Below are 19,277 nucleotides of genomic sequence, written 5' to 3' on the forward strand. Positions count from 1 at the left end.
TGCCTCCAGATGGATCATTCTGGATGGTTGGCATGACCATGTTTTCTCTTCCTCCTCCTGCAGGGTGTAGACATCCATGTCCTGCTTCAGCAGCCCCTCATCTATTGCCACTTCGCCAGTGGTGGGGGAGACCCATGCTACCTGCCAGTGAAGGACTGGGAGGGGCTGAAGGCGCTTCTCACAGAGTCGCTGGACAACTACAATGAACTGAATGCTGCCATGCACCTCGTCTTATTTGAAGATGCCATGCACCACGTGTGAGTTGACTCGTCACAATGCTTTTTGTACAAAGTGAAGGTACCCATAGTCATTGTGTTTCAACGGGTCGTACTGAGCACTCGGAGCTATCAGTTCTTTCTATCGTTTCCCATACAATAGAAAATGTAGTGTCGTCATAAACTGTCACGATCTTAATAATGTCTTACATGGTCCACTTCTTTCTGAAGTGTCATCACAGCCATAATTTCAACATAATCTACCCTGTTAGGTAAAATATTAACAAGGAAGAAGACCGGTGACCCCTTCAAAGTCATAAAGTCCCTAAGTGGCAGAGACAGGATGGACGTAAACGGATTTTCACTGATTAAGCATGTTTAGGGAGTGGCTACTGCATGCTCAACAGGAACACTGCCAGTCTGTTCAGTGTTTTTGTGCAAATTAGGAAAAAAGGGGGGAAGAGCATGTTTTCTTGACAGACAATTAGGAAAAGGCCTGTGTCCTGGTGTAGAGCTTGGCTGTCAAGGCTCTCACTCACCTCCTGGACTGGGCACCTCATGCAGTGCACTGAGCATAGGGCATCTGCAGGGCCCCTGTGGTCTGATATTGTCGTAGGTACTGGGGATGGAGCAGCAAACAGTCCAGTCCGTTTTCTAGGTGCGCTTACATCTTAGTGATTCATATGGATATGTACAAGGACATGAACAAATAAGCAGAAAAGTGTCAGAAAGTGATGTGTCACACTGAGAAACAGGATGGGTTGACTCTGAGAAATAAAATATGTGGATTCCTAAAGAGGAACTGAGTATCTGTGTGAGGAGGTGACATGTAAGGTGAGATCAACATGATAAGCAAGAGCTGGGCATGGACAGATGTGGAGGAAGAACATTCTGGGGGAAGGCAAACTTCTTGTAGGCCCACAGTTGAATGTTCAGAAACAGAAAGAGGGTTATCACAGCTGCAAGAAAAGCGAGGGGAGCAGTATGTGCATATATGACAAGGCTAGAGAAGCAGGAATGGGCCTCACTTCTGCAGGGTGCTTCCTTGTAACCAGGGGAAGATGTTTTTATTTTATTTTTATTTTATTTTATTTTATTTTATTTATGTATTTATGTATTTATGTATTTATGTATTTATGTATTTATTTATTTATTTTAGTTTTATTGCTTAAAGTATTACAAAGGGTATTACATATGTGTCCTTTTTTCCCCCTGCCCTTGACAATCCCCTGTGTCTTATGTCCATTGGTTAGGCTTATATGCATGCATATAAGTCCTTCGGTTGATCTCTTATCGCCCCCGTTCTGACCCCCTACCCTCCCCAGCCTTCCTGCTGCAGTTTGACAGTCTGTTTGAGGCAGCTCTGCCTCTGTATTTATTTTTGTTCATAAGTTTATAATGGTCTCTATTATCCATGAATGAGTGAGATCATGTGGTATTTTTCCTTCATTGACTGGCTTATTTCACTTAGCATAATGCTCTCCAGTTCCATCTATGCCATTGCAAATGGTAAGAGTTCCTTCTTTTTTACAGCAGCATAGTATTCCATTGTGTAGATGTACCACGGTTTTCTAATCCATTCATCTACTGATGGGCACTTAGGCTGTTTCCAGATCTTAGCTATGGTGAATTGTGCTGCTATGAACATAGGGGTGCATATATCCTTTCTGATTGGTGTTTCTGGTTTCTTGGGATATATTCCTAGAAGTGGAATCACAAGGTCAAATGGGAGTTCCATTTTTTGTTTTTTCAGGAAACTCCATACTGTCTTCCATAGTGGCTGCACCAGTCTGCATTCCCACCAGCAGTGCACAAGTGTTCCTTTTTCTCCACATCCTCTCCAGCACTTGTCGTTTGTTGATTTGTTGATGATAGCTAGTCTGACAGGTGTGAGATGGTACCTCATTGTTGTTTTGATTTGCATCTCTCGGATGATTAGTGACTTTGAGCATGTTTTCATATGTCTCTTGGCTTTCTGAATGTCCCCTTTTGAAAGGTGTCTATTTAGATCCTTTGCGCATTTTTTGATTGGATTGTTCATCTTCCTTTTGTTAAGTTGTATGAGTTCCCTATAAATTTTGGAGATTAGGCTCTTATCAGGTATGATAGTGGCAAATATGTTTTCCCACGCAGTGGGCTTTCTTGTTGTTTTGTTGATGGTTTCTTTTGCTGTGCAGAAGCTTTTTATTTTGATGTAGTCCCATTTGTTCATTTTCTCTTTAGTTTCAAGTGCCCTAGGAGCTGTATCAGTGAAGAAATTGCTTCGGCATATGTCTGAGATTTTGTTGCCTTTGGATTCTTCTAGAATTTTTATGGTTTCCCATCGTACATTTAAGTCCTTTATCCATTTTGAGTTTATTTTTGTGTATGGTGTAAGTTGGTGGTCTAGTTTTATTTTCTTGCATGTATCTGTCCAATTTTCCCAACACCATTTATTGAAGAGACTATCTTGACTCCATTGTATGTTCTTGCCTCCTTTGTCAAATATTAATTGAGCATATTGGTTCAGGCTGATTTCTGGGCTCTCTATTCTATTCCATTGATCTATATGTCTGTTCTTGTGCCAGTACCAGGCAGTCTTGAGAACAGTGGCTTTGTAATACTGCTTGATATCTGGTATTGAGATCCCACCTACTTTGTTCTTTCTCAGGATTGCTGCAGCTATTCGGGGTCTTTTTTATTCCAGATGAATTTTTGGAGAGTTCGTTCTAGATCTGTGAAGTATGCCGTTGGTATTTTAATGGGAAGTGTGTTGAATTTATAGATTCCTTTGTGTAGTATGGACATTTTAATGATGTTGATTCTACCAATCCATGAACACGGTATGTTCTTCCATCTGTTTATGTCTTCCTCTATCTCTTTTTTCAAAGATATTTTGATTTTACTCTAAGTTCAGTGAGATGCTTTTGGACAGATTTGTAGCATGGGAATGACATGATTTATTGAAGTCTGAGCAGCTTGTCCTGGCTGCTGCTGTGTGGGATTCCATCGATTGCACTTTTGGGCCAATGCTGTTCTACTAGTCACATTCATGTCTCACTGGCTGTATTAGTTTGCTGGAGCGGCTGTAACAAAATGTCGCAAACTGGGAGGTTTAGAAAAGTAAATGTTTATTGTCTCACAGTTCTGGAGGCAAAGAGTGTGAAATTGAAGTGTCAGAAGGGTCAGAATTCTCTCCTAGCTTCTGGTAGTTCCTTGGCTTAACTCCAGTCCTCACGTGGCGTTCTCCCTCTGTGTGTGTGTGTCCAAATTCCCTTTTATAAGGACACCGGTTGTATTGGATAAGGGGCCCACCCTACTCTAGAATGACATCTGAACCAGTTACTTCTGGAATGACCCCGTTTTCATATAAGCTTATGTTCTGAGGTACAGCTTTAACATATGAGTTGGAGGGGATACCATTCAGTTAATAACACTGGTCTTTTTAGTAAGTGGTACTTGGGCAAAGATTAAAATAATGAAATCGTGATTAAAAGTCAGTCAAGAAAGAAGGAAGTATGTGAGGAAGGACATCCAAACAGACCAAAACATGTGGGGAATTCAATTTTTGAAAAGATCTACTCTTTAAAATGCTTAACCCAAAGTGCCTAAGAAAAATTGTGAGGCCTCTGCATTATAAGCATGCCAAGTATTGATTGTTTTATCTATCCCTTTGCAGTTGTAACACCCTGATTACCCAATTTTAGTTGGAATCTATGACCATGGTGGTAGCTACATTACTAGTAACTCTGTGTCTGGTGGGGCAGGTCTACACTGACTGTTTGAATGCCTGGGCTCAGGTGAGAGGGAGCTCAGGCGAGAGGGGGCTCAGGCGAGAGGGACCTCCCGCTGACGCTGTGGGAGTCTTCATGTAACCCTTCCACAGGGAGCGCTCAGGGGCCTGAAACGGAAGGCTGTTTCTTTGATCAGGGAATCTGAGCTCCCTGACTCCCTGAGTCACAGGTGGCTTCGGAGTGTGTCCTCGGGTGTGGTAGAACGGGCCGTGGCTGCCTAGAGAGTCCAGTGAGGTGCAAACCTCAAAGCGTACACTGAAATGACATGAAAACCCTCTTTGTAACTTGGGGTTTCACTCGTGTCAGAGCAATTTTACAGCTTTCCCAAGGTGGTTTTGTTGTGTGGTCACATTCAGTAAAATCTAAGGGTTGGCTGAGCTTGTTAAAAAAACACACCATCTTTTCAATTATTGAAGGTTTTCGGGAAATGCTCACGCGTGGTGGTCCTAGTCTGAGTGACCCCAGCCCAGCTTCATTTTTTCAAAAAGCGCTCTGTAAAAAACCGTCTGTGTGGACCAGTCAGGCCTGCAGTTTCAGTTCATTTCAGAAAAGCAACCTCGAGCTAGCGCCATGGTGTCCAGTTTGGGTTTTTTTTGGTGGTTTTTTTTGGATTTGGTATCCATATGTTTATATTTTGTTTGTTGTTTTTCTTAATATCTACAACATAATTATGATGTCTTTCTTCAACCAAACCCATGTTTTGATCATGGTAAAGCCAACTTATTCCTGTTTTTAAATGTAGCAATAATATCAACAGCTTCAGCATTCAGAATTTCTTCAATAATATAGGGCAAGGGATTAGCTGGCCTTGCTGGAAATCTAATTTGGTGATTCTGAAGGATTTTAGCAATTTTTCTAGAGTGTTTGAGGCCCAGGGAAAGCTTTGGTGTGAAGGAAGTAAGAATCATATAAAAGAGGCGATTGCTTAACCTGCGTGAAGTAAATCGCTTGTGCGAGGTTTGGCGGTCTAAACAAATCCATTCTTTCCAAATTAATTCTATGGCAAAGGTTTCTGGCACAAAGACATTCTCCCTTTGACATTGTCCTGCATGGATGCTGATGGGAAGGGTGGGATCATATTTGCTAATCAAAGAAATCCGAGGCATTGATCAAAGACCTGTATGTGGTTCTCGAGTTTTGGTGGAGGGTGCTTACGCAGTAAGAGAGTCCAAGATGCTATTAGCAGAGGACGGTTTGTTAGGCGAACATTGCGAGGGCAGATGCAGGCAGCATCTTTGATGGGGAAACAGAAGAATAAGAACTAAAAGATTGGAAGAAACATTGGAATTTAGCGTCTAAATATTTATCTAAAAAATGAAAGAGCCCTAGTCCCAGGTTTCCCGCTTTGGTGGGTGCGCTTTTTCTCACCAGGTGTCGCATCAGCCGAATCCTCCGGGCGCCTCAGGGCTATGCCCTCCTGATCGGAGTGGGCGGCAGCGGCAAGCAGAGCCTGTCCCGGCTGGCGGCCCACATGTGCAGCCTGGAGGTCTTCCAGGTCACCCTGACCCAAGGCTTCGGGGTCCAAGAGCTCCGGGTGAGTAAAAGTGGGGGGGCCCCCTCCCCTCGTCAACTCTGACTCCCAGATTTGGCCAAGGCCTCTCCACCCAGCAGAGGGGGAGGGCAATCCCTTTAGAGGATTTAATTTGATCCCTTTGGCTTTTTCTCCTTCATGGTCAAACTAGGCATCGTAAATGTTTATGGATGGTTATCGGTGTCTACGCCTATAGTCCTGGCTCAGAAAATATTTTATTACATACTTGCTTCCTTTGCATAGACCACACCTGATGTGCAGCACTGTTAACATTCCCGTGTAAAGGAGGGAGAAGGCACTGCATCTGCAAGTGCACAGGGATTCCTCCCGCGTGGGATCAGGTTATGACACTAAAATGCAATGGAAATACATTCAAGAAACTCACCCGTCTTTAAACCTTTGCTTTTTTATTCCACCTTTATAAGTGCAAATAGGTTCTTTCCACTTTGGTTAAGATCATGACCATAAAATTCAATGGAAACACATTCAAGAAATGCATGCGTTTTAAAAATTTGCCTTTTTAATCACAACCCTACCTACAAAATAGTACTTAGAATTTGTGGCAAGTGCTGTTTTAAAACATAAAACCCCAAAGCACATGCTTTCAGTATTACTGAACGAAACTAAATAGTCAAAACAAAAAGTGTTTTCAATGAACTAGACAGTCATTATCAAAATGAGCAGAAATGTCCCTACACTGTCTGGCCTGACCGAGGCTTCACCAAGTTCACATCTACGCCCCCAGAATGGAACCCCCCAGCAGCAGCCTGCTTTCATCCCTCTGCGCCAGTAAAGCCACAGACGTGACACCCTCACACTCATACCAGGTCTGGAGGTGATGCCATGCTCTTTGCCCCCATAGCAGGTCCCAGAGAGGAAAGAGCATGTCAGCAGATGGCGAGTACACCAGGCAGCTCTCCTGTGATAGTCACTCAGTCCTTACCAGCGCGCGCGCACACACTCCCTGCATCGCGTCAGCATTTTAACAAAACATGAGTGATGGCCTCCTTTCCTTACAGGTAGATCTAGCCAATTTGTTCATCCGAACCGGAGCCAAGAACATGCCCATGGTGTTCCTGCTGACAGATGCCCAGGTTCTAGATGAGAGCTTCCTCGTGCTGATTAATGACTTGCTGGCATCAGGTGATTAAACCAACACCTTTCTTGAAAGATCTTCCCCAATGACAAATGGTCTGTAGTCCCAGTGAACTTTGAAGAGAGATCGTCTGTCTTCGAGATGCCAGGGCAGTCTTTTGGGGAGAAACCTATAAACCTAACTAATTTGCAGTACATCGCTTTCTTAGTGTGCTCACGGAGGTGAGGTGCTCGGAGGGGCCTTCGGTGGAGTAAATGTTGTTCCTACGTGTACGAGTTCAGTGTGTTGTGTGTCTTGTAAATGCAAAAAAGGAGAAAAGGGCATTTCTGATTTTCCCAGTCTTATTTTGTCCATTGAGCTGAACTGTGTATCGTAAAGCATTTTGACCATTAAAAAAATCATTATCTAACATTTAAATTGTGAGGGTCTTTCAGTAGCTCTTCTTACTTCTTTGGGGGCAGGAGACATCCCCGATCTCTTCAGCGATGAAGATGTGGACAAGATTATTTCCGGAATCCGCAGTGAAGTCCGTGGCCTGGGCATGGCGGACTCCAGAGAAAACTGTTGGCAGTTCTTTTTGGCCAGGGTGCGGCTACAGCTCAAAGTAAGAGACGCTTGCTTTACTGGCATATTATTTAAAACCTGCACTGGGCACTCTGCTGTGGTTCAGTTTCAGGATTTATGTCCTGAGTTTGAATTTGGCACATTCGTTCCGTAACGACACATTCAGTCATTAGTGTGAAAGGACATTTGCGTTTCTGCAGGCCCAGGTGTGGAGTGTACCTGCCTAAGGTTTCCCGTGATGCTGAGCTCCTACACGGCATCGTGCTGCGTGGGCTGTGCGGCACGCGGTTGAACTGGACGTGCTCTCGGTCCTTGAGGAGCTGACACTATGACAGGAGATAAGAGCCCTCACAAATAATTGTAGTCGGGGCCGATGTAAGCAGTGCGGGGTTTACAGAGGAGCTCCGTGTCCTTCCTAAATGCCTTAGGCTCTGCCAGAGGAAGCAGTGTGCCTTGTTTCAAGTGTGGATTGAAATTCATGGGGAAAGGATGGGGTGGGGAAGAACTTTCAGGGGAGGAAATAGAATTTATATAAAACCTAGAGGCCCGGTGCATGAAATTCATGCACTCGGGGGGTCCCTCAGCCCAGCCTGCACCCTCTCGCAGTCCAGGAGCCCTCAGGGGATGTCTGATTGACAGCTTAGGCCTGCTCCTAAGTTGTCAGTCAGACATCCTTAGCACTGCTGCATGGGAGATGCTCCCACCATTGCTGCTGCGCTCACCAGCCATGAGCCTGGCTTCTGGCTGAGCAGCGCTCCCCCTGTGGGAGTGCACTGACCACCAGGGGGCAGCTCCTGCATTGAGCTTCTGTTCTCTGGTGGTCAGTATGCATCATAGCGACCAGTTGTTCTGCTGTTTGGTTGATTTGCATAATAGCCTTTTATTATATAGGATATGGGTGTATATAATATGTCCTGGCTGGTGTGCTCAGTGGTTAGAGCATTGGCCCCCACACTGAAGTGTTTTAGATTTTATTCCAGGTCAAGGACATGTACCTGGGTTGCAGGTGTGATCTCTGGCCCCAGTCGGGGCATGTGCAGGAAGCAACCAATGGATGTTTCTCTCTCACATGGATGTTTCTCTCTCTCTTCTCTCCCCTTCCTTCCCTTCCACTCTCTCTAAAAATCAATGAAAAAAATATCCTCAGGTGAGGATTAACAACAACAACAAAGAATAAGGGTGGACTGCACAGTAGATATTTGGAGAAACCCAAGACTTTGTATTAGGAGAACTAGGTCAGTCAGACTGGGAAAGTAAATTGGGATGAGGAAGGGAGGCAGTAAGTCATTTAGAGAGCAGTGGGAGAAGTTTGGGCTAAGGAAGTGAATGATATCAGCTCTTGAGGGCAAGTAATATTACTCAGATGACCTGAGGCTCAACCCCAGGTCCTTCCCCCTAGACCCGTGGTCGGCAAACTGTGGCTCGCGAGCCACGTGCGGCTCTTTGGCCCCTTGAGTGTGGCTCTTCCTAAGCCTTAGGAGTACCCTAATTAAGTTAATAACAATGTACCTACCTATATAGTTTAAGTTTAAAAAATTTGGCTCCCAAAAGAAATTTCAATCGTACTGTTGATATTTGGCTCTGTTGACTAATGAGTTTGCTGACCGCTGCCCTAGACAACTCTATGCTGCAGGGTAGTTTATAGAAATAGAATAGAACCAAATAACGGCAGCAATGAAGAGCAAGTATTATAACGGAACACGAAACGCCCCCAACTCATGGCAGGATGCCAGTTTAAGGAAAATTCCGGCTTTCTAGGATAAAAATGGTTAGCAGCCTAGAAAAGTTACTACTTTGCTACTTCTAATGTTGTCCGCCTGTCAAGTTATTGACAAGTTCCAGGGCTGTGACAGCCTGGGGCACACAGGAGAGGGACGAGGCAGTGACATTAGCCGTGAGTATACCTCTGCTTGGAGGGGGAGAGTAATTGTAAGGTTTCCTTCCACCCCACTGTGTCAAATTCCATATTAATCTCACTAGCAATTCTGTGCTGAGGTTAGAAGATAAGAACGTACAGTTTAGTTGCCCAAAGTTTTCTCCTCATCAAAAATGTCACTAAGAATATGTTTGCCAGGTTGTAACAAGATAGATTGTATAGATATGCATCAAATTTTCTCCATGAAATAGCAAAACAAGTACAGTAGTAGCATCTGAGACAGGCATGTTGTAAATCACTGGTTGTCAGAGTCTGTTCCTCAGAGCAGCAGAGTGAGTATCACCTAGAAACTTGCTAAAAATGCAAATCCCCCAGCCCTTCCCACCAAGGCCTCTTGAGTCAGAGACTCTGAGCGGGTAAGGCGGAGTGCTGCTGGGTAACTTCTGAGGCCAAGTCACAATGGGCCGACTTTCCACCGAACTGTGTTTGGTTTTGTTTATAAGAGTTCTCTCTATGTCAGTTAGCCTTATGTATGTGCCTCAGATATGCCCCGTTCTTCATTTGCCTTTTAAATGTATATATGTGTGTTTATTTGTTCATAACTTTAAAGTTTTAAAAAGTTGTTACGTTAGATTAATCAGCATTTTCCTTTATGGGTCTGGGGGTTTCTTGAAATTTCGGATCATGTTTTTCTCTCCAAAATTATAAAACACTTCACTAGAAGCCGTTGGTACTCAATTGGATAACAAATAAGAGAATGAAGCGTCCCACTCACCGAGTCCAGACTAGCTCAGCGATCCCCTTATAGACCTTGGCTTCCTCGTCTCTCTCCTCCCGCGCTCCTCCCCATGCCTCCTGCTTCCAGGCGGGAAGAAGACTTGGGCTCTTTATATCACGAAACCAAAGCTTCCTCCTGAAGCTCAAGCTGATATCTTACAGGCCACAGGTGTATCACATGCCACCTCTACCTGCAGGGAGTCTGGAGAAGTGAATGTGTGATAGAGTGAGCTGAGGAGTTTCAGGTTACTTTTCCCCAAAAGGATATCTTTTTAAAAATTTTTGTTTTTGTTGTTTTACTACTTGCCCAAGGATATTTTTTTCCATTGATTTTTTTTTTTCTTAGAGTGGAAGGGAAAGGTAGAGACACAGAGAGAGAGAGACATGGATGTGAGAGACACACATTGATTGGTTGCCTTCCCCAGGGCCGGGGATCGAGCCTGCAACCCAGGTATGTGCCCTTGACCAGAATCGAACCACAACCCTTCAGTCCAAGGGCTGATGCTCTAAAGGAAACTGGCTAGGATCCAAAAAGATCTTTTAATCTCACAATCATGCATTTCTTCCTACTGATTTAAAGCACCATTATTATTTATTACCTGCCAAATAGCCATATTATTTGGATCTATTTCTAGATCCTCTATTCTCTCTTCTTGATACGCCTCTTTACTACTGATCCCAGCCTGGTATGTGAATTATTAAATTTTTTTATACATTTTTATATCTAATATCTAATTGCTCTTTCTTGTCTAGTTTTTCTTTGTTGTTCTAACCTGTTTATACATCTGGATAAACATCAGAATCGTTTTTGTCAAATTCTAAACACAGTGCATTTTGATTTTGATTGAAGTCATGCTGAAGGCTAATTTTATACTAGGGAGAATTTAATCTTTATGATAAATTTCTTTTGTAGATGGAATATTCCTTTCATAAGGTTTTTTATGGTGGATTGTTTGTGTATAGGAGAGGTGTTGATTTTTATTTATAGCGAGCCATTTCACCGCCTCTCTGATAGTTTCTGTAAGTCCATTAATATCATAAGGCCTGCAGGTAGTACTTTGTCTTTCCTAATATTCTACTTATCTGCTCTTATCCCTCATTGCTTTGGTAAGTCTGCAGAAGAATATTCAATAATTAGTGGCTGTAGTGAGAATTTTGACTTTTATATTAATGAAGATGTGTCTAATGTTTCACCATTCTGTCTTCTGTTGGTCTTTGCTTCAGGATAGATATCTTGTCAAGGACGTCTCTACCTATTGCATTCCTTTCAGTAGCTGTTGAGATCCTTGTACTCACTAGTAATCGTGTGAAATTTTAAATTTTTATGTTGTTAAATCCATCAGCCTTTTCCTGTATGTGTTTCCTGTGATCTGTTTAGGCAGGCTTACCAAAGCTGAGATCGGTTTTCTAGTGATCTCTACTGGTGTTTAGTCTTCTTTCTAGTCTCATTTTTTAGTATATATCTTTGTGCAAGTTAGCATTTATTTTGGAGTTAGATATGGGTCATTTTCCCCCCATTGTCTTAGGATTGCTAATTAAATAATGTCTCTTTCCTACTAAAATGGGTTGGAGGGCTTTTTGCTTTTGAGTTTAGTTTTGCTTTGTTTTGCTTTTTAATTCTACGGAGGAGTAGGATATTTCCCTCAAATACTCCTGACCCTTCTTGGCCTTGTCACTTAGTTTGTTGTATCGTGAGAAAGGTCAGCGGTCAGTGCTGAGAGAAATAACGTGCCATAAAAATGGATCCCCTTTTGGCTGGAAAACGGCAGCTTCTTTCTCTTTAATCCATATATATTCCCCAATCCTTGGAATTAAAAAATAATCTGGATTTGCTCTATGTTAGTTTCATATATTGTGACACGGGCATGTGCTAAAGACTCGGTATTTCTGATGAGCTGCTGTCTCCTTTGCGCGTGCTCCGAGCTGGGCAGCATGGGAAGCTCCCTGTGCTACGGGGTTGTTGAGCACACCTGGCAGGTCAAGCTAAATGATGTGACGTTGCCACCCCATTACCCATGCTCACCACCCAAAGCCGGCTCCTATTTGGAAGGCAGGGGCAGCGAGAACCTGTTGGCTGCAAAACATGACCTGTGATTCCCACAGGGCAGTTCCCATTAATGACGGTCAGATGTGTGTCCTTGCATTGCCTGAAATAAACCAGTAAGTAAATGCCAAACTCCTTCTCGCCTTCACATTAGTACATGTGCCTTTTCTTACGTAATTTTTATCTTGCAGCTAGTACTTGCATCCTCTCTCCAGCTGACTTTAGTTAACCCCAGAGCTTTTCTTTCTTGTCCTCCTTCCTGGCCATCTAATGCCAGAGGGGCAAGAACAGTTGACATATGTAGCAGCCCCTGATTCATTCCCAAGATTTTACACATCTGTCTTTCTTGTTACATATATATCTATCTACTTAGGTGTGTGTCTATTGTCTGTGTGCCTATCTGTCATAGAGATCTATTTCTGATCATGTAAGAAATATATGCTCATTGTATAAAATTTTAAAATTCAGAACCATCTGAAGAAAATAAAAACTATGGTATTATATAACCTACAGATAATATTTTGTCTTTCCTCCTATTCTATTTATCTGCTCTTATCCCTTACTGCATTGGTAAATCTACAGAAGAATATGAAAGAATTAATAGAAATAGTGAGAATTTTGTTTCCTAGAAACAACTACTGAAAATATGTTGGCATGTTTCCTTTCAGTATTCTGTGTGTATATATGGACATACAAAGTACATATTCAGAACTAACTTTTTTTTTTTTTTACATCTCTCACTGTTTCCTTTACCTCTCTTTGCCTTTTTGATTAGAAGGCTCCCACAGGGGGGAAAAAATCAAATGATTCCAAGAACTTGGTGGATAGAGTGAACTATTTAACTCAAATGTACTTTATTCTAAATAACAATTGGTGCAAAACCTTTATCCATTTATACCCTTTGCCAAATTTCATATTTGTTTGTTAATGTTTATATTGATTTATAAGAGCTCTTTATATATCTGAATAATATTTATATGTTTGTAATGTTCTTGTCTGTTTTGCATGTTGCCAGTACACTATAATTCTGCCAACTGTGTTTACAATGACATCTGTTTTACATTTATATGTATAAAGTTTATCTGATCTTTCCTTGTGGCTTTTGTGTGTTAAGGCTTTTTAAAGAGGAATCTCCATGCTCTGTGGTTATAAAATGTTATCTTGAATTTTCTTTAAATTAACTTAAGTTTTTAATGTTTAGCCTTAGATTGTTACATACATAAGATAGATTTTCTACTCTCCCCCCCCCATTGTTTCAACACTATTTATTCTATTTCATCACCATTTGAAATTATTCCAGTCTCATATATTGAACGCCTAAATATGTGACACTGTGTTATTGACTTTCTGCTGTGTTCCTCAAATCTGTCTATGCTTGCATAAACACAACTTTGTTTGTTGTAGCTCTACAGTATATTCTGGAAATCTAGTAGGGCAATATCCTTTCCTTTTCTCCATTTAAGTATTTGTTTTAATTTTTTAATTACAGTTTGGATAAGTGTTATATTAGTTTCAGGTGTCTAACACAGTAATTAGACATTTATATACCTTGCAAAGTGATCACTGTGGTAAGCCTAATATCTACCTGGCACCTTATATAGTTATTACAATATTATTTGCTATATTCCCTACACTGTACTTTACGCTCCTATGGCTGGTTGGTTGGATGGTTAGTTGGTTGGTTTGGCAAACACCTCTAGGGATATTATTTTATATTAGTTTCAGATATAAAGCATGGTGGTTAGACATTCACGTACTTTACAAAATGTTCCCCCTGATATTTCCAGTGCCCACATGGCACCATACGTAGTTATCACACTCTTTTCGACTGTATTTCCTATGCCGTGCTTTACTTACCCATGACTGTTTTGTAACCACCAACCTGTACTTCCCAATCCCTTCATGTTTTTTTACCCAGTCTCTCAACCCCCCTCCCCTCTGGCAACCATCTGTCTGTTCTCTGTATCTACGAGTGTTTCTGTTTTATTTGTTTATTTATATTGTTCTTTAGATTCCACATCCCATGACTGTTTTTTGTTGCTGAATTTGTACATCTTAATTCCTCCACCTTTTTCACTATCCTTCCAACCCCCCTCCCATCTGGTAACCATTAGTTTGTTCTCTCTGCATTTGTTTCTGTTTTGTGTTCATTTATTTTGTTTTTTTTTAGATTCCACATGTAAGTGAAATCATATGGTATTTGTCTTTGTCTGACTTATTTCACTTAGCATAATACACTCTAGGTCTGTCCATGTTGTCTCAAATGGCAAAATTTCATTCTTTTGAATGGCCTAGTAGTATTCCATTGTGTATATGTATCACATCTTCTTTACCCATTTGTCTATTGATGGATACTTGGGTTGCTTTCATATTTTGGCTATTTTAAGTAATGCTGCAGGGAACATAAGGGTACATATATCTTTTTTAATTAGGGTTTTGGATTTCTTTGGATAAATACCCAGGTGGCATTGCTGGGTCATATGGTAGTTCTATTTTTAACTTTTGAGGAACCTCCATACTGTTTTCCATAGTGGCTGCACCAATTTACAATTCCATCAACAGTGCAAAAGGTTCTTCTCCATATCCTCACCAACATTTGTTGTTTGTTGGTTTATTGGTGATAGCCATTCTGACAGGGGTTTTATGGTTTCAAGTGTTCGGTCTATTTTGAGTTTCTTCTTACATATATAACAACACGATCCAGTTTCATTCTTTTGCATGCATTTGAGCAGTTTTCCCAACACCACTTATCACATAGATTGTTATTACCCCAGGGCATATGCTTGCCTCCCTTGTCATAGGTTAATTGACCATATAGGTGTGGGTTTATTTCTGGGCTCTCTGTTCAGTTCCATTGATATCTATCTGTTTTTATGTCAATACCATGCTGATTTGATTGCTATAGTTCTATAGTATTCCTTTTCTACATTTACTTAGATATCTGTAACTTTACACTCCCAGATGAACTGGAAAATCAGCTTAACATAAAAAAAATGAATGTTCATATTTGTCGAAAGATATCCTTAACAATACCACATGATTTAGGACCGGCCTATAAAGTGATTGTGTGCCAGGAAAACAATAGACTCCAGTCAGTGATATTCTTTCTCTCAGTCGTAATGGACATATCAGTGACTAATATTACCCTGTGTTTCTTCTGTCAAGTACGTGTGTGTGTGTAAAGTCTTAAATGTTAAGTCTGTACCTAATCAATTTATTGTAATATTGTATGTACAGTCAGACCAGTGTCCTGTGTTTTCATCCTTTGTGAATTAGAATTTCTCACTTGTTCTTTTGTAATAACAAAACGAGTAATTTTTTTTTGTTTCAACAGCTTGAGTTTTTGTAGAAAATATATTAAAGGCTGAAAAACACACACACACAATGAGAATGTATAGACTAATTTGGGAATGTTGTGGATACACTTAACAGTATTGAATGTTCCCATTCATTCACCTACGCAGTTTCATTTATTATAACTTAACGTTTTATCCCTGAGAGAGTAAGTTCTTTCTTGATATTTCTACCCTTTATTCTTTCATATGAACTTTAGAATCACGTTGTAGAGCTCTACAAAGTGATTTCCTGTTGGGAATTATTAAAAGTGCCTAGAATTTGTTAATGTGGGGAAAATTAACATCCTTATAATAATGGAGCTCCTCAGGGAATGTGGCACGCAGTTCATTTAGTCAAAATGCCTCTATTGGCCGTCAGTGAAACAGATAGCTATCTTTATGTATGTTACACAGTTCTCAAGTTCTTTTCTCAATATCTTACATTATTTTTTGCTCTTGCCAAATTTTCTAACTATTCATGGTAGATATATGAGAAAGCTGGTGGAGGGAAGGAGGGTGCTTGCTTGCTTATTTTACCATCCAGTTCATTGTTGGGAAAACAGGCATCCACCCACAAATTGTACAAACAAGTATAAAATTACAACTAAGCATATGAGAGATACGAGGGGTATAAGATAATAAAAGACAGGACAGTGAAGATTTTATTGAGGAAAAATGGTGAGGAAGTATCTCAGAGAATAAGTAGAAATAATCTCCTTTACTGTAGACAACAAAAGAGAATTTTAACAGCAGAAAGGAAAGGCTTAATCCCAGAAGGAAGAACATCCCTTTATATTGAGTTTGCATTTTGAGAAGCATGTTCATGTTCTTCACGTTTTGCTTACAGTTGGATGTGGGTTAGCAAGGACAGTATTGGGTCTTGTTTCTCCAACTGCACATGTGTATAGAGTTGCTGTGTAGTGTCCTGTTGAGCAGGTAATCAGGCATCTGGTTTTCTGTTGAAAACAAAACAATAAGCACGGACATGAGGTTATGGGGCTGCAGAGCGGAGTGTGTGGGCAGTGCAGCCCTGAGGATGGGCAGGCAGCTGAGAGAGGGAATACAGTCTATATATATATACATATGAAAACATGGTGGGGATTGTAAGTCCTACAGTCTTTACTCTCCAGATATGGATTTGCTCTTTGCTACATATTGGGATTCTACATTCCACTTCTTTATGAGTTGAAGAGTTTCGTGTGTTTTTTTTTAAAGAAAACAAAGGCACTAAAACTCCCCCATGTAAAATATTATCTCTTGAAAAAATTCTGTACTGGTCAGTACTCATAAGTAAAAGGTCATGGGAATAATTTGATTGTGTATTACCTAAAAAGAAAATAGAAAAATGTATTGAAAGTATATACATTAAATATGCTGTTGGATCTCATAAAATAATTGAAATTAAAAAGTTATTGGGTGGGGCTGATACAGGAAGATGGAAGGATGATAACTAGAGAGTATTTTCTATGCTAAACCTCCATTCCTATGAGGATTCAGATCTTAATCATTCTTGAAAAACACCGAGACTTTTGAGGATAAAGTTATAGATAGAAGCTTCTGAAGGAAATATGTGGGAGGGTTACTTCTGAGAATAAACTATATCAGCTGGAAAAAAATACAGAGTGACGGTAGCAATTCAAATTTCCATTACAGGAGGAGATGGACTCAGTCCTGTCCATGATATACGAGTAAATATATGCTTGCAGTGGGCTCTTATGTAAAAGAAACGTATTACAAAGCACAGTGAAACGTGGGTTATTGCAAATGAGTCATAACACCTGTGTAGGGGGAAAAGGGAGTAGAAAATTCTATGGTGTGGATCCCCGAAGCAGGTTTCTGACATCCAAATGTTAGAGCTGCGGGAAATACATAGATGGTGATTTCAGGGTTTGCTTTTTATTTGTGAGAATTTACTTTTAGAGCACAGCTGTCTGAGACATTTTTAACTTTATTTTCTTAACCGACTTTTCTTTCTAATCCACTACTGGGAAGTACCTAAGCCACTGTGGCCATTTACAATTGCCAGGAACTATTTGGGGGGAAACATATTTCAGTTGCCTTCGATACTTAGAAGTAGATGATATCTGTTCAGGTTTGGGGTGTTCTCCTCCCCAAAACTCCCAACTCGAGATGTGCTTCAAAGAATGGAAGTCTCAGACGGAACCCTGCTCCTCATGGAGTTTGTGTGGCGCACATAGCTTAAAACAGAGCTTAGAGTCTTAAATCCTGTTCTCTGAGTTGCAACCCCAGTTGTTTTTTAAAGAACCTGAACTAGCCCTTATTGCAAGGCTCCTGGGAAGACATGACAGTATTCATCATACTCACCTGTGAAAAGCTGAGAGCTTTTCCTCTAAGATCGGGAACCAGACAAGGATGCCCACACTCGAAGGCATTATGCTAAGTGAAATAAGTAAAAAACTAAAACTCACAGAAACAGAGTAGAAAAGTGGTTGCCAGGGGCCAGGGGATGGGGGAAATAGGTAGAGACTGGTAAGCAGCATATAGACTTTATAAGGTCTGAGGATCTAATGTATAATGTGACTACAGTTGATAACAGTGTTTTGTATAATTGAAATTTGCTGAGAGAACTTAGAGGTTCTAACACCAAAAAAAGAGGTAAATATAGGGGGTGATGGATGTGTTAACTGACTTTCACAGTGTCTGAGTGTATAAAATCATCACACTGTGCTCTTTAAACATCTTGTAACTTTATTTGTCAATTGTATCTCAATAAAACTAAAGAAGTAAATTACCAACAACATAACACCCTTTTCCAATCATTTGTCTATTTTTTATAAAGTTGTTGCTATGTTAATCTCTCATGAAATTAAGGGTAGTATGATAGGGAAAAATGATTCCCTCCCATAAAAATATTCCTTGAGCAACAGCGTGAGTTTGCTCCAGATTGTCCATGAAGTTGTAGAGACTGTTTTAGAAAAAGAAGAAAACAATCGACAGTTTCCAGACATTAGCATGGGCTCGCAGAAAAAAAAAAATCTCACGTAAGACTACCACCCAGGAAACCGGGCGACAGGATAAACTGTGCTAGATTTCTAGCAAAACTGGAAATCGGGCAGTGAATTGGGTCAATAATTGCACTCTTCCAGCAATTTCTTAGGAAGTACTAATGTCCTTTCATTTCTTAGGAAGTACTAACGAGCAGGTATATTTCTCTAGTTTAGTTCTCAGCATCTATTTTTGATGATAGTTGGAATTTAGGTTAAAAATGATTATCTAATTTATTTAAAATTTCATAAATGTTTTATTTCACTCTGTATGTCGAATAGAGACTTAGATTCGGTGAGTATGTCACCTACTGCAAAAGCATTGGACATGTAAATGTTTCCTTTAAGTATTCCCATAGTAACTTTAAAACTATTAGATTTCGCTGTGGGTGGCAGAATCACCTGGAGGACTCATAACCCAGGCTGCTGAGCCCCATCCAGACAGCATGCCAGTAACAAGTGTAGAAATGTAATGGGTAGATGTGGTGGAAATAGTTAGGATCTCGAATAAAGGATGCTATCTTTCCTGCTGCCTTGGCTACAATCATGTATAAATGAAGTTTTCTAAAATTGTCACAAATGAAGTTGGGTGTGGAAAACCGTCTTCTCAGAAAGGAGAAATATTCAAGTCTGGGGAGAAAAGAAGGCTGGTAGGAGAAACCTAAGAACTGAGATATAAGTGAAAATTATGCATTGTAACTGAGGTTCATTAACTTAGCACATGCAGTATTAGAGCGATTAATACATTTGTAGTTAGGCTCTTGAATTTAATGAATATATGATTAGTCAGCTTGGGCATTATTAAAAATATTTTAGATCTTACATAGGATTTAGCTCTCTTGAGTTATTGAAGAGCCAAAGAAAATTAAATAAACATAAAAATATCTGTTGCCCGACCAGGGTGGCTCAGTGGTTGACCTAGGAACCAGGAGGTTATGGTTTGATTCCTGGTCAGGGCACATGTCCAGGGTGTGGGCTTGATCCCAGGTGGGGGGTGTAGAGGAGCAACCAGTCAATGATTCTCTCTCATCATTGATGTTCCTATCTCTCTCTCTCCCCCT

General features: G+C 40.7%; 1 protein-coding gene across 1 annotated transcript in view; it reads left to right on the forward strand.

Annotated features, from left to right (window-relative positions):
• DNAH11 (dynein axonemal heavy chain 11) overlaps positions 1–19,277 on the forward strand; it is a 195,230-nt gene that overhangs the window by 98,294 nt on the left and 77,659 nt on the right. The window contains exons 49-52 of the mRNA XM_081102597.1: positions 64–257; positions 5,360–5,522; positions 6,539–6,662; positions 7,077–7,219. Of these exons, the coding sequence (XP_080958723.1) occupies positions 64–257; positions 5,360–5,522; positions 6,539–6,662; positions 7,077–7,219 (624 nt within the window). The remainder of the gene's footprint in view (positions 1–63; positions 258–5,359; positions 5,523–6,538; positions 6,663–7,076; positions 7,220–19,277) is intronic.

Source organism: Myotis nattereri (genome assembly GCF_964212035.1).
Source record: "Myotis nattereri genome assembly, chromosome: 11".
Taxonomy (NCBI): Eukaryota; Metazoa; Chordata; class Mammalia; order Chiroptera; family Vespertilionidae; genus Myotis; species Myotis nattereri.